Below are 27,934 nucleotides of genomic sequence, written 5' to 3' on the forward strand. Positions count from 1 at the left end.
AGCAGGCCTTTCAGCCGCTCAAGCTTGTTCTGCCATTCAATTAGATCTTGGCTGATCTGTATCTTAATTCCTTCTATCAGCCTTGGTTCCGTCACCCTTAAACCCTTAATATTCCTGTCCAATAATTTAACAGTTGCTGTTGGAATAGAATGTACATTAGAGAAGAGTACAATATAGTAGAAGAGTTTTTTCTATTCCATTGTCTACAGGCAGTGCGTAATATTGAAAAAAATCATAGCATATAAAATGAACAGCGCCCTTAAATATATTTATTGTGGGGTGAAGCATTGTCTCATTGCAGAATGAAACATGTGCATCTTATACTAGAGTTCTGGGTGGAGCAAATCTGAATACTAAACAGAGCTTTGAGAGAAATATTCTGTTTTGTATGGGGTCTGTTGAGTTTCAGTATAAAACTGTTTGGCACAATTGTCACAGGACAGTGCAGTGGTGGGAATTGTTTTGTGAAATTACTGCACAGACTTTCAGGTTGGCCTGCTATCCTGGGATTGCACTGATTTTCTACACCGATTCTCATCCTTGTTAAGTGAAGGATCACAGCTGGGAGTTCTTTTGAAGTAAATGCAAAATCACAGTCTAATATTTCTATAGGCTGACAAGCTCATCAAGTTAAAATAAAGCTGATTACTTTTTTTAAAAAGCTTCCATTACAATGAAATGACAGTAGCCCAGTACCACCATGCACTACCCAAAGATTGGTATCTCCAGGTCCAACTCCCAACATTGGATGAAAGTTGCACTAAGGTTTCCACTTGATGGGCAGTTGTTGATTTTGGCCAAACTGCTCAAGGCAAAATGAGCGAAAGAAAAGTGTGTGTCAGACGGCATAGAGGTAAAACTAAGAAGGATTCTGACATCCACTTTTCCAAAAGGCAGCTGGGGATGTGTTCTCACTGTGTGTGAATTCCATTTTCAAGATCTCACATTGAGAAGTTCCATGTTCGGTGTTTAGGCAGCTCAGACCTTGAAGAATTTTCACATCTTGAAATGCTGTCCCCAGAGGCCCAGCAATTCACAGTTCTTCCTATTATAATCCAAATATTATTAAAATATCTAATTGTAAAAATGTCAAAATGTCAAGTGTCTTCATGTTTTGACCATCTCTGGTAGAACTGAATGAACCCTGTCATGAGAGGGGATATTGGAATAATGCTCTCATTTCTCTTCCAGTTTATTGCAGCAAACGATAAACTGTGGTTCTGGTTGGAAGTGAATTCTGTGGTAGATTTCTTCACCGTCCCTCCTGTCTTTGTGTCTGTGTATTTGAGCAGAAGCTGGCTGGGTAAGTCACACGCTCTTCATCCATGTGAATTCATGAATGCCAATTGTTAGAAGACCTCCTGTGTCAAAAATATTTGTAGTTGTGCTGCTGGTTCCGGATCATGAATAATCTTTTCATACGTTAACTATTAGTGTGCATTCGTGCTAATCTTGGAGCATAAATTGGTCCCAAGACCTAGACTGACTCTAGAGAGTCTAGTCACCTTGGTTGAGCTATCAGATTTGGCTCCCACTCCAGACTCAGGTTGCACTTGCACCAAATTGTAGCTTCAGTGTGAACCCAAACCCTTTTTGTGCCCACACTGTAGATGAAGTGTGAATGCACCCAATGTCTCAATAATTGGTGTGCAGCCAACATTCGCATTCCACTGGGAGGGTGTGAGGATGAGCTTGCTTTTATACAATGTATACAAATTGGGTAGTTATGATTTGTATGTAGTGTGGGAATTGAGAAGTACAGTCTGACCTTGTGTGCATCAAGCAATGACTGAAAAACTGTGATAACAGAAATGTTATTCAAGCGGAAAGGGTTCAAATATTACAGCTTTTGTCACCAGAGCATGAAAATACTTCAAATCAAACCCGTTGCTAAAATAATCGCTGCAAAAATGGTCACTTAAAATGAATCTCTTCTGTACTTCTCATTTGCAGGGTGGTATAATTAGGACTTTAATAAAAGAGCATGATGAGCTGTGAATGATCTGCTTTAGTGCTGGTCTACTAATCAGCCTGAGCTGACCTTGGTAACTCCCTTTGAAGTTGTACTGTTTATGCAACATGCAGCATCTGTCTAGTGTTCATTTGCAGTTTTACACCATCTGATCTTTAGTAAAACAGCTGGCTGCCTCTGTGGTAATTGATGGGGAGAAACATAGGCACAACCACTTGGTGAGGGGGTGTGAAGGGATCCTGACTGTGCTGCCCCCAAACACAAGCTTCTTGGAATGTTATGACTCCCTTTTCCCCCATTTCCGGGTCCTAGAATTGCTCGCGATTTCCTTCCTACACCTCAGCACTTTATGAATCATTGGTAGTAGGGAGTTACAATGCGTGTATTGGAGTACTGTGTACGGTTTCGGTCGTCTCACCTCAGGAAGGATGTACTTGCCATAGAGGGACTGCAATGAAGGTTCACCAGACTGATCCCTGGGATGGCGGGATTGTCCTAAGAGGAAAGATTGAGGAGACTGAGCCTATATTCTCTAGAGTTTAGAAGAATGAGGGGTGATGTCATTGAGGCATACAAAATTCTCACAGGGCTCGACAGGGTAAATGCAGGAAGGATGTTTCCCCTGGCTGGGGGATCTAGAACCAGGGGACAGTATCAGAATAAGAGGTATGCCATTTAGGCCTGAGATATGGAGAAATTTCTTTACTCAGAGGGTGGTGAATCTTTGGAATTCTCTACCTCAGAGGTTTGTGGAGGCTCAGTCATTGAGCATTTTCAAGACTGAGATCGATAGATTTCTAGATACTAAAGATATCAAGGGATATGGGGATAGTGTGGGAAAATAGCGTTGAGGTAGCAGATCAGCCATGATCTAACTGAATGGTGGAGCAGGCTCGAGGGGCCGTATGGCCTACTCCTCCTATTTCCTATGTTTAATAGCTTTGTGAAATATCACAGAGGGTGCAGGGACAAGCAGTGTGCCAGGGACCACTACAAGTTATGAAGGGCTGATCCATCCTTGGCGCTAACGATGTATTGTGTCAGTAAATCTGATTCAGAAGCTACCGTGACAGTGTTGAGAGTTCAGATGACGCACAGGTTTATGGGCCTGTAGAACTCACCTGAATCTTGAGATTCTTCTGTTGCCTTTTAACTTCCCCCGTCTAATATTCCTTTTTTTGCAGCTTCAAAAGTTTGTTTGTGTCTGGAAACTGCTAGTGATTTGACACTGCAAAGCTATTAATGGGCCCTCGGGTGGTGGAAAAGGTGACCACTGTTGGGACAAATTTACAATCATTCAGATTAATGGAGGACATCTATCACCTTGTGACTAGTAAAGTAATTCAACAAGGTTTCATTTTACATTGCAGAATAACTTATTCACTGCCTTGTATCTGTGGTAAGTATATGAAGAATCTGGTTAAGATAAACCATTGTATCCTGCTCTGGTTGCTGCAACTCAAATCACAAAGTGAGATATCTATTTGTTTGGTAATGGTCACTGGCATCCCTCTCATGAGGAAGCTTGGTGCTCACTATGTAACACTTCGTGATCTCTAATCTGCACTCATATTTTCTGTTTTTTATTCTTAAAATCTATAAGCAGGGCCTGGGTGAAATCCTGTGACAGTAAACAATCCCTTTAAGCTCTGGGACCTAGACATGAATCTGTCCAGTAATCTGTCAGGATGAAGGTCCTCTTTCCCTGCTGTCCAGAAGAATCCTATGCACAGTCTCAGCTCAACTCTTAGTGAGTGTAGGCCTTCACTACACTGTTGTTTCTAATTTGGCAATCTCCAAGTAGCCATTGAGAATCTGATCGATGGGAAATGGAAATGTCACACTGGTACACCAGCGAGTGGTCTCCTGAGTTTTAGGCAGAGGCACATCCCTGGTGCAGCATAGAGGGAGCTGGCTTTGCTGTATGAGACCTTGAGAGTACTTGATATTGATACTGAGTACCTGAAATGGGAAAGTGATCCATTCCCCAGCCTTAACCTTCACCACTTTGATGAACAAACAAAAATGTTCAGGGCAGAAGAAGATTTCTCAACTATAACGCAAAAATCGAGGCTGACTCTACAGAGCTGTACTGAGGGATTGTGGCAGTGTTGGGGATGTTGTCTTTCAGATGAGATGTTAAACCGAGGCCCTGCCTGTCCTCTCGGGTGGAGGTAAAAGACCTCATGACACTTTTTCAGAGAAGAGCAGGTAAATTCTTCCCAATGTCCAGTCCAATATTTATTCTTCAATCAGCATTACTAAAAACAGACTATCTGTTTGTTATCATACTGTTGTTTGTGGGATCTTGCTCTGCACAAATTGGCTGCTGTGTTTCCTATATTACAAAAGTGACTACACATCAAAAATGCTTCAATAGCTGTAAAGTCAGTTTGGAATATACAAAGGTCATGGAAGGCATGATAGAAATACAAGTCTTCTACTGGGGACTGAGATGAATGCCGAGCTGAAACTTAACTTGGAGAAAGTGCTTACTAATTGAGTTAGATGTCTAATGCCTAATATTGGTAAAGGCAGAAAAAACATTGTGCAGTGCCCATGCCTGAAACAGCTAAAGACCCTTGGCGCATGCAAAGATGGGGCTAACTGTCTGTCTGAGGCCACCATTGCAAAATTGGATTGCCCTGACTTAGGCTCCACACAGAAAGTCCAGGCCTCAATCAACAAGGTAATTGTGGAGCCAGGAAGAGTAGAAGTACTCCTCTCAACCCAGATTTAAAGAATGCAGGCCCCACCCCCTGATAGACAACGCCCCTGACCCCAATCTCCACTCCCCACACCCTGTGAAACCAGGGGTGGCTCAGTCATCATTCATTCATGTTCCTTGGGCCTTATCATTCAGGCGCAGAGATCGATCCCTGCCTGCCCCCCCCCCCAATTTTTAGGCCTTTGGATTTGAGTTGGTCTGCTGCTTTAAGCAACAAAAAACTGTTGGCATTCCCCATCTCATTGCCATGATGGGTGAGGGGTACAAGTCTGTGACTCACACATTAACATTTGGAGTGTTTTTTAAAAATCGGTTCTTTCCTGTGTGATGCCTTGTAACTCAGTGGGATGCCCAGTAGTTTGTGGCTCTTGCAGAATTTGTATTCAGGACAAAATAATTCTTTTTGCTTTGATCCCCGGTGCTTTAACGGTGAGGAGCGTATGGATGATTTTTGGTAGCAGTTTCTGATTCCTAGTAATGAGGTGAGAAGGGGTCCTTGACATCATAATTAACAGGACTAGTACAAAGTAATAGACCTGCAGAGAGAGAGGGAAGGAGCCTTGCAGGTGAGGTGGTGCTGCACACTTTGTAAAATAGTAAACTGACCATATCTGATTCTGAAAACTCCATTGCTTCTCATCTTGATATCTATGGAATGTTAAATTGCTGAGGATGGCTGTGGGTCATCAAAGCAGCATTATACACAAAAGAAAATGTGCATTTAGATAGTGCCTTTCACAACTTCAGGAAGTTCCCAAGCGCTTCACAGCCAATGAAGATATTTTTGAAGTGTAGTCACTGTTATAAGTTAGGAAACATGACAGCCAGTTGGTTAGCTTGGGGTGGCCAGGGGAAGGACAGCTGCTCCTCCTGGCCTACAGCAGTCATCGTCTCCCTTTAGCTATTGGGTCTTCTGAGGTCCCGGAAACTTAGCCGGTCAGTGTTAAACCTAGAGGTGAGAGAAAATCTGAGGCACGTAACCTCATGAAAATATTTAAATGAGGGACCTGCCTCCTGGGAGTGCATTGTTTGCCCCTCCCATCCCGAATCCATTAAACTTGGGAGTGGACAGGCTTGAGGTATGTTGGGTTTGTATTTGACCTGACCCAAACCCACCCATTTTTGGGAGTTAAAATTACCTCTGCAAGTCTCTGGAGTAGGGCTTGAACCCACAACCTCCTGGCTCAGATAGAAGTGTGCTACCACTAAGCAACACTGTCACTTTGAACTCTGATTTGGATTCCCAATCAGCAGTAGTTTTCAAAGATTACTAATAAAAGTGAAATCATTCTTTAATTGAGAACTTGATTAGTAAAAGTTCATACGGTGGGAACTGTGCAGAGGGGTCAGTGGTGCAGTTACCCAGCAAGTCCAACCATTATGACTCAGTGTGGCAGGGGGAATGGATGGATGAAGGGCATGGTCAAATCACTGAATACAAATAATGACTATATGTTCAAGATTATTGTATGTGCATCAGCGGCTGGGACAGTTATTTACAACAAAAATGCCATTAAACTAACTACATGCAACAGTATATTTATCATGAGGTCAAGGGTCCCTTCTCACCTCACTACTAGGAATCAGGAATTGCTACCAAAAATCATCCATATACTCCTCATGACTTTTTATTCTTGGCACACAATTGAATCTTACTAATTTGCCGAGATATTGTAGGATTGGACCAAGATTTAGCTTGGGTCGTTGTTTTATACGGAGTTACCAATTTAAAGTATAATGTCTGCAGCTCAGAGCTATTTTGTTATTCAAAGTAGCCCCAATATATACTAACATGAAGCATATTACTGTGACAAAAATATTAACAAGAAATGTATTTTACATAAACGTGTGAATGAATGCGAAACATCAGGCTTCAGGCACACTACAGTCTTTTGAGAGTAAATTCAGCGTCAGAACAAGGTTGTCTTTTCCAGCAGCTGCTGTGATGATTTATTTTATTTATTTTTTATTTTTATTTAGAGATACAGCACTGAAACAGGCTCTTCGGCCCACTGAGTCTGTGCTGACCATCAGCCACCCATTTATACTAATCCTACACTAATTCCATATTCCTACCACATCCCCACCTGTCCCTATATTTCCCTACCACCTACCTATACTAGGGGCAATTTATAATGGCCAATTTACCTATCAACCTGCACGTCTTTGGCATGTGGGAGGAAACCGGAGCACCCGGAGGAAACCCACGCAGACACAGGGAGAACTTGCAAACTCCATACAGGCCGTACCCAGAATTGAACCCGGGTCGCTGGAGCTGTGAGGCTGCGGTGCTAACCACTGCGCCGCCCATGAATGTATGAATCAAGAAATTTTCTTTCCTAATTGAAATAGAGGGTGGCTTCTGTGCAACTTTGGCACCATCTAGTGCTACTTCTGTGAAATAGCTTTAAACAATAGGCATGAATTTTTATTATTAGAAATAGGAGCAGGAGTATGCCACATGGACCCTTGAATCTTCTCCGCCATTTAGTAAGATCATGGCTAACCTTCTACTTCAACTCCACTTTCCTGCCTTATCACTATATCCCTTGATTCCCTTAGTGTCCAAAAATAAATTAATCTCAGTCCTGAATATACTAAATAAGTGAGCAGCCACAACCCTCTGGGTTAGGGAATTCCAAAGATAAAGATGATGGTCAGCATGGTGCTACTTTTTTCCTTTGTAATTTTAATGGTTTGAAAATATGTATTGAGTTCTTAATGTTTAAACTAGAGTTGTGAATAACTTTTTATTTTAAGCATTGATTTTTAACTTGACCGGATCCTGCCTGGTCTGTGGACCATTTCCCAACTGATAGCTCATGCAACTGAACAGCACCCGGGCCATTGGTGAATTATGTCAATGTGACCTGAGACTGTTCAGCTCCCAGCTCTTCCTGCCTTCCCCAGGGGGAGGCTTGAATTCATAGATCAGTACCTCACTTTGAGCAGTCGTGCTGTCACTGCCCCACCCCTCCCCGACCGCTTCTGTCCATTTAACCATTTTACACTATTTTTCCTTCTGCAGCTTAAATTATTGCTGAGCGTGGAACATTTTGTTTCTCCAAATCCATTATGACAATGGAAGGGTTTCCATCATATTAACAGAGAGAGATCTCCCAGGAGATATAAGAGCTGAGCTGATTAGAATAGTCTGAGTGTGCCAGCCCTGGCCCTACATTTAAATGGATAAGGAGCAGTTGGAGACTTGTGACTGATTAAACTGCAGAAATGGAAGAAAAATTTGGGTCAACAGACTTTGTAATATTCAGCAATAAAAACAGATATGAATCTTTGCGTGCAAGATATTATGAAAGCTTCAGGAAAAAGTCACGGCTCAAAGAGCTAATAAAGTTATGAATTTTATTTTGCTTGTGTTTATTCAGCTGCTCTCACCCTAGTAATGCAGACAAGCATTTTGCCTCTCAAGTGAATATCCGTAACACAGCATGAGAGTGGGAGAAGTGAAGGCAAGGAGCCATGTAACATAAATGGTGCTTATAATGGGGATATGGTTTATAATCATGAAGGGTTTAGATAGAATAAATAAAGAAAAGCTGTTTCGAGTGGCCGAAGGGTTGATAACCAGAGAGCAGAGATTTCAGGTGATTGGCAAAAGAACCAGGGGCAACATGAGAAAAATCTTTTTTAGATGAGCAGTTAGAATTTGGAATGCACAGTCTGATAGGGTGGTGGATATAGATTTAGTAGTAGCCTTCAAAGGAGAATTGGATAAATACTTGAAGGAGAAATATTGCTGGGATAACAGGGCAGGAGCAGGGAAGTGAACTAACTGGATGGCTCTTCAAAAGAGCTAGCACTGACTCAATGGGCCTCCTTCTGTTCTGTACTATCCTATGATTCTATGTTTGTTTGCTGTACTTTGTGATGAGAAGCCCCTGTAATAACGAACAAAGAACAGAACAGCACAGGAACAGGCCATTCAGCCCTCCAAGCCTGCGCCGATCTTGATGCCTGCCTAAACTAACACCTTCTGCACTTCCGGGGCCCATATCCCTCTATTCCCTTCCTATTCATGTATTTGTCAAGATGTCTCTTAAACGTCGCTATCGTATCTGCTTCCACCACCTCCCCTGGCAGCAGGTTCCAGGCACTCACCACCCTCTGTGCAAAGAACTTGCCTCGCACATCCCCTCTGAACTTTGCCCCTCTCACCTTAAACCTATGTCCCCTAGTAACTGACTCTTTCACCCTGGGAAAAAGCTTCTGACTATCCACTCTGTCCATGCTGCTCATAACTTTGTAAACCTCTATCATGTCTCCCCTCCGCCTCCGTCGTTCCAGTGAAAACAATCCAAGTTTTTCCAACCTCTCCTCATAGCTAATGCCCTCCAGACCAGGCAACATCCTGGTAAACCTCTTCTGTACCCTCTCCAAAGCCTCCACGTCCTTCTGGTAGTGTGGCGACCAGAATTGCACGCAATATTCTAAGTGTGGCCTAACTAAGGTTCTGTACAGCTGCAACATGACTTGCCAATTTTTATACTCTATACCCCGACCGATGAAGACAAGCATGCCGTATGCCTTCTTGACTACCTTATCCACCTGCGTTGCCACTTTCAGTGACCTGTGGACCTGTACGCCCAGATCTCTCTGCCTGTCAATACTCCTAAGGGTTCTGCCATTTACTGTATACCTCCCACCTGCATTAGACCTTCCAAAATGCATTACTTCACATTTGTCCGGATTAAACTCCATCTGCCATGAGAGCAGTAGTGAGTTGCTCCAGCACAATAAGCGGCTTTGTAAACCCAAAGCTGTTTCAGTTCCTTTCTGAATGCTCTACTCCAGCCCAAATCACGCTTGCTATTCCCAAGCTTGCCCAGCTTGAAATCCATTGAATTTTTCACCAGGTCTGTAAGGATAACAGACATAAACACGAAAAGTAATAATGGGATGCTCATGGCAGGATTTACAAAGAAACAGAAGTAGGCCATTCAGCCCCATCCATCCATCCATCCATTTAGATTCCAAGCTAACACTGAGTTTCTATGCACAAGATGATGGAACTGGAGTGTGGACAATGAAACTTTTCTCTGTGTTTGTTGGAGGTAAAGGCTTCTGCTACACTGAAAGTCTTTCCAGTGCCCATCATTCAGATCTTTGCCACAGCTCCTCTCCACACAAATGTTCGTTAACATAGAGCACGTCATTTATGCATAGAGGTTTTTCTATGTCCCTTCTCATAGATTTTATTCCTCTTCAATCCCCTGCATCATTTCCTGCCTCACACCTCTCAGAGTCTCTGATGCTGCTGCTCTGTACCCACCAACTATGAAGTGCCAGTTAAGTTGGGGGGTTTACCTTTCCATAGAGGCATATGGAGAGTTAAAATGGGCAGCCGATCCTCTACTGCCTGTTTTCTGTCCCTGAAGAAAATGAAAATGATGCCATTGCACTCTGGTTTTCCCCATCATTCACTTAAGTTTTCCTCAGTAGGACGTGTTGAGATTTGGGAATATTCCTGGAGTAGATTGGTGGCTGTGAATCTGTCCTTTTATTACATGTGTAGTATTGCATAGATATGATACCTTACTCCACTGGAGTCCCTTGTGTGCAGTATTGAGTTAGGTGCTATATTTGTATGTATTGATTTTGCCTTCTCTTTAGTTGAGTCTTGACCTACATTGGCTATTCTCAGAATTATTTCTCCCCAACTCCCTCTCCGGTGCTAGCCAACTCTATTATCCTGTCCAGTCTTCATGTATTATCCTGGGCACTGAGTGTCGGCTGGTAATTGGGCCCAGAAATACATTGGAAAGTGTGGTGGGGTGGTGGTGGGGGGGGTTATGTAGCAGTAATGCTTGGATTTGAAGTAGGGGAGAGGAGGTATATAACCTACGCAAAGAAAAAGTTCATGCGCTCTCATTTCCCCTTCCTCCTGTGGGCGAACAGATGCGACGTGTACCTCAATTTTTCTTCCCTTAATGTCTGTACACAATTCCTGACTGTGATTAATGGACAGCTATGTACAATGTAAACCTTGGCTTATATCCCGTGGACTGAGGCCAACTCTACTGCTCTTATCATCTCCTCAACTGGTGTCCATTAACTCAGCACACATCCATGATTGAAACTGGCATTTTGTACTGAGATGGCATCTTCTAAGCAGCGATTTAAATCATTTCCAAGTATGTTTTATAAAACAAAATGAAGGGCCAATCTGTTTCATTTCTGATGAAAAGACACAGACGTGAAATGTTAACTCTGCTTCTCTCTCCACAGATGCTGCCCGACCGGCTGAGTATTTCCAGAATTTTCTGTTTTTATTTCAGTTTTCCAGCATCTGCAGTATTTTGCTTTTGTAAGCGTCATGACTGCTTGTCCCTCAGATCAGTTTTCTATAGTTTAAACAGCATTTCGCCTTTAATTTACATTTTAATTTTCTAATTTCTTTTAGACACGTCCTTTTCTTCCTCCTCCCCCCACCCCCACCTTCTACTCCTCCTCTTCTCCCTCTTCCTCCTCTCAGGTCTTTCTTCCATAGCACACATCATGTCTAATCTGAAAGTGCAGATGCCTTACCTGCCATCAGACCTCTCCCAGCACCCATTGCTGTTTCATAAACTGGCTGCTGAGATGTAGCAATAGCTACATGTAGATAACATCCCTTATCTACAAGGCTTAGGCTTTTCTTATCTACTTCCCTTTGTGTTCCAGCTGCTTTCAGGAATTCAGTTGTAGTTGCAGGATAGTAACCCAAAGGCTTAAGGCTATATCTGGAGTCATGAACCCACAGTCGCATGTAATTTAATGTGCAATGCCATCAAGGCACCACATTTTTGATTGTGCAGTGTTTGGGGGAGCTTTATTAACCTTCTAACAGTGAACTGATGGTTGTTTGGAGACTGTTTGTTTTTTCTTGTTTTTCAAGCTGCGCTGTTTAGTCACATTGCTGATTGTCAATTGTAATTTCCTTTCCTCCCCAAACTCAATTACTTACATTTGTTGTGCTTATACTTTGTCAGACTTTATTGGTGAAATAAAGTCCTCTAGCAGTACTTACCAGGAGAGACTGCAAACCCATGGGTGAGAGATCTTCTGTTTGTAACCCATAACTGATAACCCTTTGAGGATTGCAGTAGGATTTTTCACTGATTTAGTTTACATGACCTGGCTACTACCATCAGTTAGATGTGCCACTCTTAACAGTAACTCACTGTGCATAAGCATCAGATGTGAATTGTTGCAGTGATTATGACAAAACCTAATTGCAAGCACTGTTGTAGGAATTCACTCAGCCTTGGTTTCTCAAGGTAGTGCTTAGCCTGGCTCGTAGTTGAAGGTGTTCTGTGCCTGTGGGTCTGACACAGTTTTACTGGCAAATGGGGCAGGTACATTCTAATTGGAACAAGTGATTCTTTTCTTGTAACTGCCTGGGATAGGTATATTGTTCTTAAGTCTTCACTAATTCATGTGTACGGTAGTTTCTTTATTTAAACTAATATTTGCTTAGAGGTCTCTCTCTCCTCCATCACTGGCAATGATCAAGATAATGGACCTTGCAGGGAAATAATGAAGATCTTTATTACCTCATAAAAGGGTACAGTGTTTGCTAATTGTGTGTTAATATGGTCTGTGGTGGGCATATCTAGCAATAATTACATGGGGGCCAATCTTAACCAAGTTCAGAATGCAGAAACAACCTTGAAGCGATGAATAACCAATGTCAAGACCCTTTGACTGGAATCCATAGGTCGTTATACAATGTACGTCACTTAACCAGCAGTGTGGAATCCTGTTTTCTCCACATGGATGGTAGTTGAAAGAACTACTTGAACAGAACTACTTTTCTGCTCTGCAAGTGGCAATTTCAAAATAAATGTACTGCCATGATTGAACAATGTAAGCATGCCAACTGCTTCAGACAATTACTCACGGTCACAGGCCGAACCCAAATAAAAACTTGGATAAACAACACAAAGTAAAATAAAAGAACTTACATTTATATATGACCTTTCTCATACTCAATATTCCAAAGTGCTTCCCAGCCAATTAATTACTTTTGAAGTGTGACATAAGGAAATATTAGGACATGTAATCAAAAGCTTGGTCAAGCAAGTAGGGTTTAAGGAGTGTCTTAAAGGGGTGGAGAGTTTCAGGGATGGAATTCCAGAGCTTAGGAACCCAACCCCCATACAAGGTCTGGTGTGGCTTTGAACCATACAGACAAACAGTCTTTCATGTTTGATCCCTGACCTATTCTGAGTAGGCAGATCTTAAGCAGGGTGGCAGTTGGGCCACTACGATGAGGCTCAGTGGCCCTGCTTAAAGAAAAAGGACCTTACTCCTAATTACTATCCAGTGACTCCTTTTCCAGCGTGTGTATGCACAGAGATCAGATGCAGACATGATCAGGTTGTGATAACCTTCCTATGGTCAGTTAGTCTGTTAAAACTCATTGCCTGTGTTTGCAAATGAAGAAGAACCATGTGTGTCGGGTACCAGAAGTTGATCGATACCCATGGAACCAGACCCCAGCATGATTCAGGACTTGCATTTACAGCACAGGAACAGAATACATGGCACAACTGGTCTGTGCCGGTGTTTATGTGCCAAACGAGCCTCCTCCCACCCTACTTTATCTAAACTTATCAGCGTATCCTTCTATTTCTTTCTCCCTCATGTACTTTCCCTTAAAGGCATCTATGCAATTAGCATCAACTATGCCATCTGGTAGCAAGCTCCACATTTGAAGAAAGGGAGAGAGAAAAAATCAGCTCTTCTGAGGTAATATCCTTCCTTTGTTTTTAGTAGATCCTGCTTCATTTTTATGTGAGACTGTTTAGATCAGTCTTTGTGTTGACAGCAGCCGTCACCATGAATGCCTACTGTCAGGACACTCTCTGCCCTTGCTGTGCGATGACTTTCACACAAGAGCATTAGTATCTCCGACGTCATTACTGCAGCTTCATTGAGAAATAATCTGCAGGCGATTAACAGGAGATTCGTTGGAAAGCAATATATATTCGAATGGTAATGGTTGCATGGTTTGCAAATACTGTCAGTTCCTTCCCAGGGCCCATGGTCTGTTTCCCTTTGTTTTTAAAGCACCTATACCTGTGGAGACCTGTGCACCTCTATTTGTTGCAATGTCGGATGGAGTAGGTGTATTCATTTGGAAGTGTTTGGGTCCTTTATGGCCAGGATATCCAGACTTCTACCTTTATGGGCTACTTAGTTATGCAGCTAAAAACTTTACAGCCCATGTCTGAAGAATTACAGTACAAAGCATCAAATCCAGTAGCAGTGCCCCACATACTAAGGGATGGACTTGAGAATTAATTCCAGCAAAGACTGAAAGTGCTGGAAACCTTCAGCAGGGCAGGCAGCATCTGTAGAGAGAGAATTGGAGTTAAGGTCAGGAAAAGTCATGGCCCTAAAACAAAAACTGAGTGTTTCCAGCATTTTCTATTCTTATTTCAGCATTCTTGCAGTATTATACTTTGGTTTAAGAATGTATTGAGTGTAATTTAGCACACCTGAATAAGCTGTCAGTCTCCTGGACAAGCTATGTTGTCAGCTAACTGTTTGAATTTGATGCTGCAATACAGGAATGTATTATGGCAGTGGAAGCGATCTGGGCTTCACAGGCTGCATATGGCCTGTGGCCCATTGTTTGAACATCTCACTTTCCATCATACTTCTAGGGCTGATCTGCTTTTGACAAAAGTACTTCTGCCTTGTGGACCAAGCTCATTAGTGCCTTTTGAATTCACCCGTTTACGTTGCAAGACAGGTTCACAGACTGGCAACGGCTCTGAGTCAACTGTGTCTGCTGTTGTTCAGGGTTTGTGCCTGTGATTAAAGGTTTTACGATACAGGCTTCCCCTGATATCAGGGGACCTTCTATGCAAGTTTGCAATGTAAAAATTGCCCTGCTCACTGACAGTTCAGCCATGTATACTCAGAAAAAAAACCGTAGCCAATTATGAGTCTGTCCAGAGGCCTTCAGAGTCCCTTGGTGGGATTTAGTATCTCCATGGGCAAAAGGCAGCACTGCAATATAAGTGAGGCATGAGAGAAGCTATCAATCATTCTGTGAAAAAGACAATGTAATGCCTCCATAGTTTAACTCGACCTTGTTTTTATTAGCATAAAAATTATCTTTGGAAAGCCTGGTTATGACTGTTCACCATGGATTTTAACAGTGCCTGAGACCAACATTTATATTTTAGGTTATGTATGCAGTGATAGCTGTTGTCAGCACAAAGACTGACCAGAGAAATCATCAAACTCCCACACAGCACTGAAACAGAACAGATCACAGATAAATGGAGGATGCTACTGGGGGTGCAATGGGCTTCACTGGTAGTGCAAAATAGAAAAGAAAATCGGGCGGGATGTGATACGGATTGTCAATTCATTGTCGTCCATTTTTCACCCCCATTACCTTGATTGGTCTCTTGCTGCTTCAAGTAATTGCCACCTCGTATTCCCCCATCTACGCAACTTGTTTTAAAAGTCTAATAAGTTTGTTGTTTTAACAAATGACATTTTTGGACTGTTGCTTCATCTGCCTTTTCAATGCCCCGTTACTTTTGCTGTTCTTTTTTCACAAATCAGTTGTTTTTAATAAAAGGTGTTATTATCATTGCTTTACTGGGAATTAGTAAATTGGCTCTTGACTGTCAAAATAGTGGACTGTCTTCAGTATAAAATTCAGTCATAATGTTTGGCTGCTCTTTTGGGGAAGTTATTTGCTCATCCAGCTATTAAATAGCTTACACACAGGTCCCATATTGGGCATTTTACTGTAAGTATAAAACAGTGCTGTTCATTTTGAATACTGACTGAGTCTGAAGCTGAAGTTTATAGTAGTATTTATAAATAGCCTGGAGATATAATTAGATTGTAAACTGTGCACCCAGCAAATTCTGCGTATATTGAAACTATATTCTGAACAAATAACACCATCTGTCTGTAAGGGGATGTTGTGAGTGTCCCTTTGGGTCACTTGACCTCCTCTTTGTGTCTGTTGGTACCAATTTTGCACTAATGTTCAGGACTGCTGCTTGAGTCAGGGGAAGCAGAGTCCCTGGCTGACATAATTCATTGTGCAGGGCCCTGCCAGTGAAATTTTGTAGCTTACCATAGGACCATAGAAAAATTACGACACAGAAGGAGGTCATTCAACCCGTCATGTCCGTGCCAGCCGAAAGAACTAGCCGCCCAATCTAAGCCCACCTTCCAGCACCTGGTCCATAGCCTTGTCGGTTACAGTACTTCAGGTGCATGTCCTTTTAAAAGAATTGAGGGTTTCTGCCTCCACCACCATTCCTGGCAGTCAATTCCAGACACCCACAACCCTTTGGGTGAAAAGGTTTTTCCTAATGTCCCCTCTAATCCTTCTACCAATCACCTTAAATCTGTGCCCTCTGGTACTTGACCTCTCTGCTAGGGGAAACAGGTTCTTCCTGTCTACTCTATCTAGGCCCCTCATAATTTTGTACACCTCTATTAAGTCACACTTCAGCCTCCTCTGTTCTAAGGAAAACAACCCTAGGTTATCCAATCTTTCCTCATTGTTATAAACTTTCGAGCCCTGGCAACATTCTTGTAAATCTCCTCTGTACTCTCTCTTTTTAAACAATGGTACAACGTTTGCAGACCTCCAATCGTCTGGTACCTCTCCTGTATCTAGTGAGGATTTGGAGATGATCCTCAGCGCATCTGCTATTTCCTCCCTGGCTTCCTTTAAGAACCTGGGATGCAATCCATCCGGTCCTGGTGATTTATCCACTTTCAAGGATGTCAGACCCTCTAGTGCTTCCTCTCTCATTATGCTTATCCTATCTAATATTTCACACCCCTCTTTAACTACAATGTCTACATCAACCGTCTCCTTACAGTGATAGCAAAGGCCTCACTATTTTGCCAGATGAGCAGGTTAAAAAAGGATTTGCATTTATAAACTCTTTATCATATCTCTTGTAAAGATCTCCCAGCTCTCCACATATACTGAATTACTGTGACTGTTATGCAGACAAATATGGCAGCTCCTTATGCATACAGCAAGATCTCGATTGATAGAAATGAGATAAATCTTCAGTTAATCTTGGCAGTGGTTAAGGGAGGAATGTTGACTAAATTAAACTGTATGGAACTGAAGTGAATAAAAGTAAAGACAACTTAAGATGAGCAGAACTACTTTATTTGAAATATATAAAGTAAATGTTTCGAAGAAATTGTTGTTTGTTTGTGAAAAGACATGCCCTGCATTTGTTGCAGTGACATGAGTAAGTGGCACACAATTTTGTTTATGGCATGCATTCTGTTATTGTTTGGAAGTAAACCAGAAGTTTGGCAAGCTTGTTTTTCGTGAAACTGTTCCTTTGAGATTAGGTAGGAAGTGGCCCTTTAGAATTAGACGGTTAACATGAGAAACAATTTGGCAGCGTGAGGTAAAGTAGGTGAAAACTCGAGTGCAAATGAGGAGGAGATGAAAGATTGCTGGACACACTCACATGCCATTGGTGTATTTGGAGCACTTTCAAAAGAGGTTTGCACTGTTACAGAAGATTTTATGCATTGAAATATTTGTACATGAATATACACACAGGTACAACAAAAATAAACTAGCAGATACCACATTTGAAAATATATTTATTATTCATTTGCTTTATTATGATTTGAGTAAATTTTAATTCCTGATTGTTTTAGGGTTATTCCTTTGTAAAGCCTCCAGCAATCCGATAAAGTCAGTACTGAGCAAATCATTGCGATCCATATTCACAGCCAGATACACTCTGCACTGAGACAGCAATGCGCTGATCATTTTCGCACATACTCGCAGCAGTAAATGCTGGGAGTCTCAACTGTTAATTATTTCTGTTGTCTCTCCTTGTCAATTAACAGGTGCCTTACCTTGTTGTTGAGTCTCACTGATTTGTGATGGTAAAGTCTTTTACATTGGTAGTTACTTTTCAAAGCACTGCTTTGCTATTAATGATGCATGCTAGTGATGTTTATTGTTTACAGGAAGGCTGCAGTGTTCACATTCTCCCACTCTTGTTCGCTCATCCCTTGCTGTAATGGTCACAATGGCCTAATAGAGACCTAAATAGCAGATTCTGAAATAGAGAAAAGCTCAGGTCCAGCACAGGCTTATAAGAGTGGTGCTGAAAGAGTAAAATTGCAAAGCTCACAATGTTTCAGCTTCTCGGCCTTTTGGCTAAGATCAAGTGTAGTATCTGTTCTTATCAGTGCTTACTTGGCAGAGAAGAGACCATGATCATTGCCTTTTGATCCTGGGTAGGCTTTGAGTGAAATGGCTATAACCAATCTTCGATCTTCAGACCAGGGAGTGCGGAACACCGTTCGGGTGGTCGTGAAGGACAAGGAAGGAGATGCACCGGTCGATCTCAGCTTCTTCATCAAGAAAATTCTCCTTGATTGCTGTCGATTTCAAGCTACGGACATCTTCTGCCTGCAGGATTTCCCCAGCAGTGGATACTTCGACGTGACGTTCCGGAACGTGGCAGGATGCATCAAGTTCCTGAAGGCGTTCAAGGAGAAAGGGGGCCGCTCTTCACGCATCCGTCACAACGGGACCGGGTGGTGACGATTCACCTCTGCAACCCCCATGTTCCGGTGGTGGATGTACTCACCTTTCTCGCCAGGTACGTCGAGGTGGCCGGCAGCAGCACTGATGTCAAGGACCCCTTTGGGATTTGGACCAGCAAGGGGCAGGTCAAGGTGACCTTGAAGGTCGATGCTAATGGAGCCATTATCCACCCTCCATCCAGCTTCGCAATCGGGGGAAGTCGAGGCTTCTTGGTTTACGCTGGGCAGCCCAGAGTTTGCCGCACCTGTGGCAAATCGGGTCACGTGGCAGCAAACTGCAGCACAGTTGTTTGCAAGAACTGCAAGGAGGAAGGCCATCAGACTAAGGACTGTAAGCAGACTAAGTGTTGCAACTTGTGCGGTGAGGCAGGCCATCTCTACAAAACTTGCCCCAAACACTGCCTCAGTTATGCTCAGGCGGCAAGGTCCAAGGAAAGGCCTGGGGAAGGTTCGACAAAGGCGTCCAGTGCTGGAAAGGAGATGAGCAACCTTCCCCGCAGTGAGGAACTTCTCCCTGAGAAAGAGAAGAAAGGGGAGGCAGTTGAAACCAGCGACCCAGCACCTACCCTGCGCCCGGAAACCCCGCTTCCACAGACAGAATCAATGGAGGAGGAGGCAGCAGATGGACAAACAGGTCAGTGGCAAGTGGTACAAAGGAAAACCACAAAGAAAAGACCTCCAAAAGCAGAACAGGCCACCACCCAAACCAGTGGCAAGAGGAGGCTACCTTCTGAGACAGACTACAACAGCTCCTCTTCACTGGATGGGGAAATGCTGGAACGACGGCCCCTTCAAAAGAGGCGGCAGAACTCCAAGGAGCTGGAAGGTAAAGCCCGCCAGCCCCCGGGCACTGGAAGCTGTGATGGGCCCGGCGTGCCCCAACCCCAAAGCACCACACCGAACGACACAGCAAGCGCATCCCAGCTCCGGGACACCGAGAGCAAAGACACGTCTGGCGCACCTCAGCTCCGGGAAGCCGGGAGCAGTGATGTTTTCGAGGAGGAACAGAGGGAAGCAGCAGAAGACAACCCAATCCTTGCTGCCTACAAGACCCCCCCGATGTCACCCCAGCGGAACAAGCCCTACATGAAATTCCAGGAGGGGTTTCTGAGCCCAACTAATGTGAAACAGATTGCGCACACTATGGGTATGCAGGAACATCCCAAAGGACTGGGATTAGCAAGGACAAATGGTACGGGAAGCAACAACCAATTTTTTTAAAAAAATGGGTGTACGGATTGCTTCCATTAATGTGCGTAGCATTAAATCCACTACGCGATGTGTTTCAACCTTGGATTACCTTGCAAAGTTCAAAGCCGACCTACTATTTCTGCAGGAGTGTGGAATACCACACCTCAGCACCAACAGGCAGTGGTCGCGATGGTGGTCCCACGGGCCATCGATCTGGTCAGGGGGTAATGATTGCCATTCCTCTGGCCTGGGTATTCTGCTGCGGGGAGGTAACTTCACCATCTCCGAAGTTAAGGAGGTGGTGGGCGGTCGCCACCTCGTAGCAGACGTAATGTACAACAACGCTCCGCTCCGGTTGATCAACGTGTACACCCCGGTTCAATGCAGCGAGCGGCTGACCGTCTTCCAGCAGCTCCCACTGCTGCTGGCGACGTCCAGGCCGGTCATCCTAGGCGGTGACTTCAACTGCATCATCGATGCGGCTGGACGATCCGGCAGAGACGACAGCAAACTGGACGCTACGTCCAGATTCCTAATAGAAACAGTTAAAAGATGCCAAACTGCACGACGTCTTCAGCAAACCTGCAGACGGAGCGCAGTGCAGATACACATGGTCAACATCGGACGGGTCTGTCCGTTCCAGGATTGACTTCCTGTTTGTGTCCCGTGCTGTCACGGTCGGATCCACCGACGTCAAGCCGGTGTTTTTCTCCGACCACTGCCTCTTACTGGCCGACTGTCACTTACAGGACGACCAGCGGGTTGGCAGAGGGACATGGAAGCTCAATGCTGCACTGCTGACCCCAGAGAATGTTGAGGAACTCAAAAGGGATTACAAAGGTTGGAGGACCGTGAAACCCCTCTTTGAGTCTCCAGTTCACTGGTGGGAAGCGATCAAGGAGAACATCAAGAGGTTCTTCATCCACAAAGGTGTTCAGAGGGCGAGAGAGAGACAGAGGGAAATGTCCCGACTCCAGAAAAGTATGCCAAATCTGCTCCGGCTGCAGTTGATGGGGGTCGAGATCAAGAAGGACCTCCAAGAGGTGAAGAGCCAGCAGGCCTCGCGCTTTGCCACGGAGGCCTCCAAGATCATCTTCCGGTCTAGAGTCCGCTCCATCGAGCAGGATGAGACGTGCTCGCGTTACTTCTTCCAAAAGGTACAGAGAGAGAGCTCTGTTATCAGCAGCCTGAAGGAAGAGGATGGCTCGGTAACGTCTTCGCAGTTCGACATACTAAGGATCAGCAAATCCTTTTATGCTGGGCTGTATGACGCGAAGCCCACAGACAGCAGAGCCTCCCAGTCCTTCCTGTCATCTATCACAGAGGTCTTAGATGACAGCACGAGGGAGAGACTTGACAAGCCGCTAACTCTGGACGAGCTGACAAAAGCCGTCGAGTCCTTCGAGATGAGTAAAACTCCCGGAAGTGACGGCTTACCGGTCGAGTTGTATTCGGCCCTGTGGGACTGGGTCGGCCCGGACCTGCTGGAAGTATACGAGAGTATGCTCCTGGCCGGCAGCATGTCAGAATCCATGAGGAAAGGCATCATCACCCTCATCTACAAGCGGAAGAGGGAGAGGGTAGAAATCAGAAATTGGCGACCCATCTCACTGCTTAATGTTGACTACAAGATTCTGTCCAAAGTCATAGCCAGTCAAGTCAAGTCTGCTCTGGAGTCGGTGATCCACCCTGATCAGACCTGTACTGTACCCGGCAGGAAGATCTCCGATAGCCTCGCGCTACTCGGGGATACGATTGCCTACGTACGGGACAGGAGGATGGACACCTGCCTCATCAGCCTGGACCAGGCGAAGGCTTTTGACAGGATATCGCACACCTACATGATGGACGTGCTTTCCAAAATGGGGTTTGGGGAGGGAATCTGCAATTGGATCAAACTGCTCTACACAAACGTCAGTCGCGCAGTCTCAATCAATGGGTGGGAATCGGAAAGTTTCCCGATCCAATCTGGAGTCAGACAGGGCTGTCCTCTCTCCCCGGTCTTGTTTGTTTGCTGTATTGACCCCTTTGCTGAGTCTATTGGGAAGGATGCGAGCATAAGAGGGGTGACAATCCTAGGCAGTGGAGGCACTCAGGTTAAAACCTCCCTGTACATGGATGACGTCGCCGTCTTCTGCTCGGATCCGCTGTCCGTGAGCAGACTGATGAGCATCTGCGACCAGTTCAAACTGGCCTCGGGAGCCAAAGTTAACCACAGCAAGAGCGAGGCCAAGTTCTTTGGGAACTGGGCTGACCGATCCTTTGTCCCATTCACCGTCCGGTCAGATTACCTGAAGGTGCTGGGGATATGGTTCGGAAGGACCAGGGCGTGCACCAAAACCTGGGAGGCGCATGTAGCCAAGGTACAACACAAGTTGAGCATGTGGGGGCAGCGATCTCTCTCCATTGTGGGTAAGAACCTGGTCATCAGGTGTGAGGCGCTCACGTTGCTGTACGTGGCGCAGGTCTGGCCCATACCCCACTCCTGCACTGTGGCAGTCATCCGAGCCATTTTCTGCTTCATCTGGGGATCTAAAATGGACCGGGTCCGGAGGGACACGATGTTCAAACCTCTGGATAAGGGCGGGAAAAACGTACCCAACGTGGCCCTCATCCTGATGACCACCTTCGTGTGCGGCTGCATCAAGCTGTGTGTAGACCTCCAGTACGCCAACTCCAAGTGTCACTATGTGCTGCGGTTCTATCTGTCCCTGGTGTTGCGAAGGATGGGCCTGGTCACGTTGCCGCGGAACGCTCCATCCATTTGGATCCTGCCGTACCACCCATCCTTCGTGGAGCAGTTTCTGTGGAAAAACACCTTTGACCACCGATCCATCAGGCAGTGGTCTGCACGGAATGTCCTCAAGGCCCTACGGGAAAAGGAGACGGTGGATCCTGTCGGATGGTTCCCCGAGCAGACCGCCAAAGTCATTTGGCGGAATGCCTCATCACCAGAACTTTCAAACAAGCATCAAGATGTAGCTTGGCTGGTGGTGAGAAGAGCCCCCCCCCCCTCCCGTCAGCTCCTTCCTGCACGCCCGAAGTCTCGCCCCCTCCTCACAATGCCCCCGCAGTGGCTGTGATGGGGAAGAGAGGGTTGCCCACCTCCTCCTGGAACGTGTCTTTGCAAAGCAGGTGTGGAAAGAGATGCAGTGGTTTTTGTCGAGGTTCATCCCAAGCAGCTCGCTGACACAGGAGTCTGTGCTCTACGGACTGTTCCCAGGGACGCACACCGAGACAAACATGAACTGCTGCTGGAGGACTATCAATTCGGTGAAAGACGCCCTTTGGTCTGCCCGAAACTTGCTGGTCTTCCAGCGCAAAGAGTTGTCCACGACTGAGTGTTGCAGACTGGCACATTCCAAGGTCCAGGACTACGTGCTGAGGGACGCACTAAAGCTTGGGGGAGCCGCAGCAAAGGCTCAATGGGGAAAGACCACAGTGTAAGGTCCCCCCACCAAGCTGAACTGAGGGGCTGGATCCATGGGAAACCCCTCGAACTGTATTGGGAAACTTTTCGTTTGCTGTAAAATGTAAAAATGAATCTGGCATGACAAATGAAATGGAAGGGTTGTGAGGCAACTCATGATTGTATTGAAGGAAACTGATCTCCCTTGCAATGTTTGTAATTTTTGACTTGGTGCTGTTAGAAACTGTTTGGTAATGTATTTTTAACATTTTTATGAATAAGGTATATTTTGGAAATTAAAAAAAAAAGTTTCAGCCTGTGAGCCTTTGTTTCTGTCGGGCTTTGATCTTCAAATAGCTTTGGCCTTCGATCCTTTTCTCAGCCTGTGGCTCATAATTTCAACCTGTCTCCATAGCCTTTCCTGCATCTAACCTTTTCTGTTCTGACACATTATGAATGAAAAATGGTCACTGAAAAAGGTGACATTTCTAGAACTTCACAACATTTATTGATTAATTTTCACTTGGCTTTTTCTTGTATGTGGTCTCCAGAAATGATGTACTTTCTGGACTGGAAGAGTTAAGATGCTCTGTAGTGTGGTGGTATTCGGAACTAGTGGAAACCAGTGTATTCTTCATATTGTTACACATTTCAGAATTCTGTTGGATTGGCAGCCCATTGCTGAGATGTCTTATAAGTCAGTGACCTTTCATAAACAGGACCTTGGGAGTAAAGTGATTCAGTCAGCAGTCGGGAGAAGTTAGACAATCAAAAACTGGAATGGACAGGGAGAAGAGGGCAGGTGGTGCATGTTTACAACAACACAGAAATACTTAGCAAAAGACCATTAAATCCAGCAAGCCTGGGCTTTTTTGATTGGCCTGTATTGAAGGATCAAACTAATCAATTGCATAACAGATGAGGAAGATTATTGGGCTCATCTCAATTTATTCATCCAAAACAACCCCACACGTTCCCCATCCACCATCCCTTCCCCCATTCCTAGTGCTCTTCTTCTTTCTTTCTTTCTTTCTTTTGGGCCTCCTTATCTCGAGAGACAATGGATACGCGCCTGGAGGTGGTCAGTGGTTTGTGAAGCAGCGCCTGGAGTGGCTATAAAGGCCAATTCTGGAGTGACAGGCTCTTCCACAGGTGCTGCAGAGAAATTTGTTTGTCGGGGCTGTTGCACAGTTGGCTCTCCCCTTGTGCCTCTGTCTTTTTTCCTGCCAACTACTAAGTCTCTTTGACTCGCCACAATTTAGCCCTGTCTTTATGGCTGCCCGCCAGCTCTGGCGAATGCTGGCAACTGACTCCCACGACTTGTGATCAATGTCACACGATTTCATGTCGCGTTTGCAGACGTCTTTATAGCGGAGACATGGACGGCCGGTGGGTCTGATACCAGTGGCGAGCTCGCTGTACAATGTGTCTTTGGGGATCCTGCCATCTTCCACGCGGCTCACATGGCCAAGCCATCTCAAGCGCCGCTGACTCAGTAGTGTGTATAAGCTGGGGGTGTTGGCCGCTTCAAGGACTTCTGTGTTGGAGATATAGTCCTGCCACCTGATGCCAAGTATTCTCCGAAGGCAGCGAAGATGGAATGAATTGAGACGTCGCTCTTGGCTGGCATACGTTGTCCAGGCCTCGCTGCCATAGAGCAAGGTACTGAGGACACAGGCCTGATACACTCGGACTTTTGTGTTCCGTGTCAGTGCGCCATTTTCCCACACTCTCTTGGCCAGTCTGGACATAGCAGTGGAAGCCTTACCCATGCGCTTGTTGATTTCTGCATCTAGAGACAGGTTACTGGTGATAGTTGAGCCTAGGTAGGTGAACTCTTGAACCACTTCCAGAGCGTGGTCGCCAATATTGATGGATGGAGCATTTCTGACGTCCTGCCCCATGATGTTCGTTTTCTTGAGGCTGATGGTTAGGCCAAATTCATTGCAGGCAGCCGCAAACCTGTCGATGTGACTCTGCAGGCACTCTTCAGTGTGAGATGTTAAAGCAGCATCGTCAGCAAAGAGGAGTTTTCTGATGAGGACTTTCCGTACTTTGGACTTCGCTCTTAGACGGGCAAGGTTGAACAACCTGCCCCCTGATCTTGTGTGGAGGAAAATACCTTCTTCAGAGGATTTGAACGCATGTGAAAGCAGCAGGGAGAAGAAAATCCCAAAAAGTGTGGGTGCGAGAACACAGCCCTGTTTCACACCACTTAGGATAGGAAAGGGCTCTGATGAGGAGCCACCATGTTGAATTGTGCCTTTCATATTATCATGGAATGAGGTGATGATACTTAGTAGCTTTGGTGGACATCCGATCTTTTCTAGTAGTCTGAAGAGACCATGTCTGCTGACGAGGTCAAAGGCTTTGGTGAGATCAACGAAAGCAATGTAGAGGGGCATCTGTTGTTCACGGCATTTCTCCTGTATCTGACGAAGGGAGAACAGCATGTCAATGGTCGATCTCTCTGCACGAAAGCCACACTGTGCCTCAGGGTAGACGCGCTCGGCCAGCTTCTGGAGCCTGTTCAGAGCGACTCGAGCAAAGACTTTCCCCACTATGCTGAGCAGGGAGATTCCACGGTAGTTGTTCCAGTTACTGCGGTCACCCTCGTTCTTATAGAGGGTGACGATATTGGCATCGCGCATGTCCTGGGGTACTGCTCCCTCGTCCCAGCACAGGCATAGCAGTTCATGTAGTGCTGAGAGTATAGCAGGCTTGGCACTCTTGATTATTTCAGGGGTAATGCTGTCCTTCCCAGGGGCTTTTCCGCTGGCTAGAGAATCAATGGCATCACTGAGTTCCGATTTTGTTGGCTGTATGTCCAGCTCATCCATGACTGGTAGAGGCTGGGCTGCATTGAGGGCAGTCTCAGTGACAGCATTCTCCCTGGAGTACAGTTCTAGGTAGTGCTCAACCCAGCGGTCCATCTGTTTGCGTTGGTCAGTGATTATGTCCCCCGATTTAGATTTGAGAGGGGCGATCTTGATGGTTGGCCCAAGAGCTCTCTTCATGCCATCATACATTCCTCTGATGTTTCCGGTGTCTGAGGCCAGCTGAATATGACTGCATAGGTGTTGCCAGTAGTCGTTTGCGCAACGCCTAGCTGTTCTTTGTGCAGTACTTCTGGCTGCTTTAAGTGCTGCGGATGTTAAATCGCTGGGGGCTTTCTTGTAGTTCAACAGTGCAATGCGCTTAGCGGCTATGACAGGTTCCAACTCTTCATTATGAGATTGAAACCAGTCTGCATTTCTCTTCGCACTTTTGCCGTAGGTGGTCAAAGCTGACTCATAGATGGCGTCTCTGATGTGGGCCCACTTGGTCTCAGCATCCCCTGTGGGGGTGTTTTGAAGGGCTGTTATAAGTGAATTTAGAAATTTTTGTAACAGCTGTGGGTGAGAAATTCTGCTAGTGTTGATGCGTGGGTGGCCCTTCTGCTTGGAATGATGCAACTTCTTTGGTCTGAGTCTAACCTTGCTGCACACCAGGGAGTGGTCGGTGTCGCAGTCCGCACTGTGGAAGCTGCGTGTGATTTGAACACTGTTTAAGGCGGCTCGCCTTGTGACAATGAGGTCTAGCTGGTGCCAACGACGCGATCTTGGGTGCCTCCATGAAACCTGGTGACAGGGTTTAGTGTGAAAGAACGAGTTGGTGATGCAGAGGTTATGATAGGTACACAACTCAAGCAGTCTCTGCCCGTTCTCATTCATCCTTCCAACGCCATAGCGCCCAAGGCAGGAGGGCCATGAGTCATGGTCGGCCCCAACCCTGGCATTAAAGTCCCCCAGCAGGAATAGGTGTTCGGTGTTGGGGATGCTGCTAATGATGTTATGGAGTTGTTCATAGAACTGGTCTTTAGCTTCAGGTGTGGAGCAGAGTGTTGGAGCATAGATGCTGAGTAGGTGTACTGGACCAGAGGTGGTGAGCAGTCGGATGGACAGTATGCGTTCTGAGCCATTTGAGGGAGGCGCTCTCATGCTGAGCAAGGAGTTTCTGATGGCGACGCCCACTCCATGCTGTCTTGGTTCTTCAGGATCCCTGCCCTGCCAGAAGAAGGTGTAGTCTTGCTCTGCTAGAGAGCCACTCGCGGGGAGGCAAGTCTCCTGAAGTGCTGCAATGTCCACATTGAATCTACTGAGCTCGTTGTTAATGATGGCGGTCTTCCGAGAATCGTTGATTTGTGTAAGGTCTTCCGACAGGCCAGGACACATAGTTCTGACGTTCCAGCTTGCAAAGCGAAGGGCTGGTACCTTCTTTCCTTTTTTCATGTTGTTTGGTGCGGTGTATCAGTCCACCTTTCGGGCAATGACCCTGAGCTCCAAGCACCCATTGAAGCAGGCAGACTGTGGCGGGACAGAACTTTATTGACCGGGGGCTGCCCGGTTTGAGGCGGGCGGTAGCTGTCCAGTGAGGTGCAATGACCTCTCCCACCGACAAAGGCAACCCGTGGTGCCCAGTTTCTACGCCAATTTATCTGGACTTATAACCCGTAACTGCTGCCTTCCGTGTTGTTTTAGTCGCTGTGAGGCAACTATGGAGTGACCTCTCCATGGCGCATGCCTGGGCAAATTTATGGAGGTTGAGAGTTGCCCAGTCGTCAAAACCCCCCTCTCGGCCTTTCTGGTGGGGTCCAAAGGAGTGCAGGACACGACGTTTGGCACCAGTATGGCTGCAGGAACTGCCGGAAACATGCCAAAGGTGACACATGACCGCCTACGGGGTTCCGCTCCGGATTATCTGTTAGGGTTTACTCCCTTAGCCTTGGTCTCTCCCGAGATGCCCACAAGGCAGTGGGGTTGTTGGGGCCCCTACACAGGTGTAGGATGGTGCCGGTGATATTATTTGTAAAATGATTCCAGCATTTTTGCCTCCACAACTGCAAATGTTGGCATTAACTGTGTGAAGAACTGCTTCCTGGTATCTTTTCTAAAGTCAATTCCTCGTAGTTTGAACTTGTCACTTTTCCTACTTATGTTTAATTTATAATGGTATTCTGGACTAACCTTTTCCATACCATTTACTAAATTCTACAACTCCATAAGAT

At 45.5% G+C, this 27,934-nt stretch overlaps 1 protein-coding gene and 1 pseudogene across 6 annotated transcripts in view; both read left to right on the plus strand.

The window, feature by feature from the left end:
- The window catches only part of kcnma1a (potassium large conductance calcium-activated channel, subfamily M, alpha member 1a), a 787,618-nt gene that overhangs the window by 466,306 nt on the left and 293,378 nt on the right, over positions 1-27,934 (plus strand). For all 6 annotated transcript variants that reach the window (XM_068020590.1, XM_068020585.1, XM_068020588.1 and 3 more), the window contains exon 5: positions 1,192-1,303. In XM_068020590.1, coding sequence (XP_067876691.1) covers positions 1,192-1,303 — 112 coding nt within the window. The remainder of the gene's footprint in view (positions 1-1,191; positions 1,304-27,934) is intronic.
- Positions 17,876-18,006, plus strand: LOC137355531 (U2 spliceosomal RNA; annotated as a pseudogene).

The sequence above is a fragment of the Heterodontus francisci genome, chromosome 42 (genome assembly GCF_036365525.1).
Source record: "Heterodontus francisci isolate sHetFra1 chromosome 42, sHetFra1.hap1, whole genome shotgun sequence".
In the NCBI taxonomy this organism is placed as follows: Eukaryota; Metazoa; Chordata; class Chondrichthyes; order Heterodontiformes; family Heterodontidae; genus Heterodontus; species Heterodontus francisci.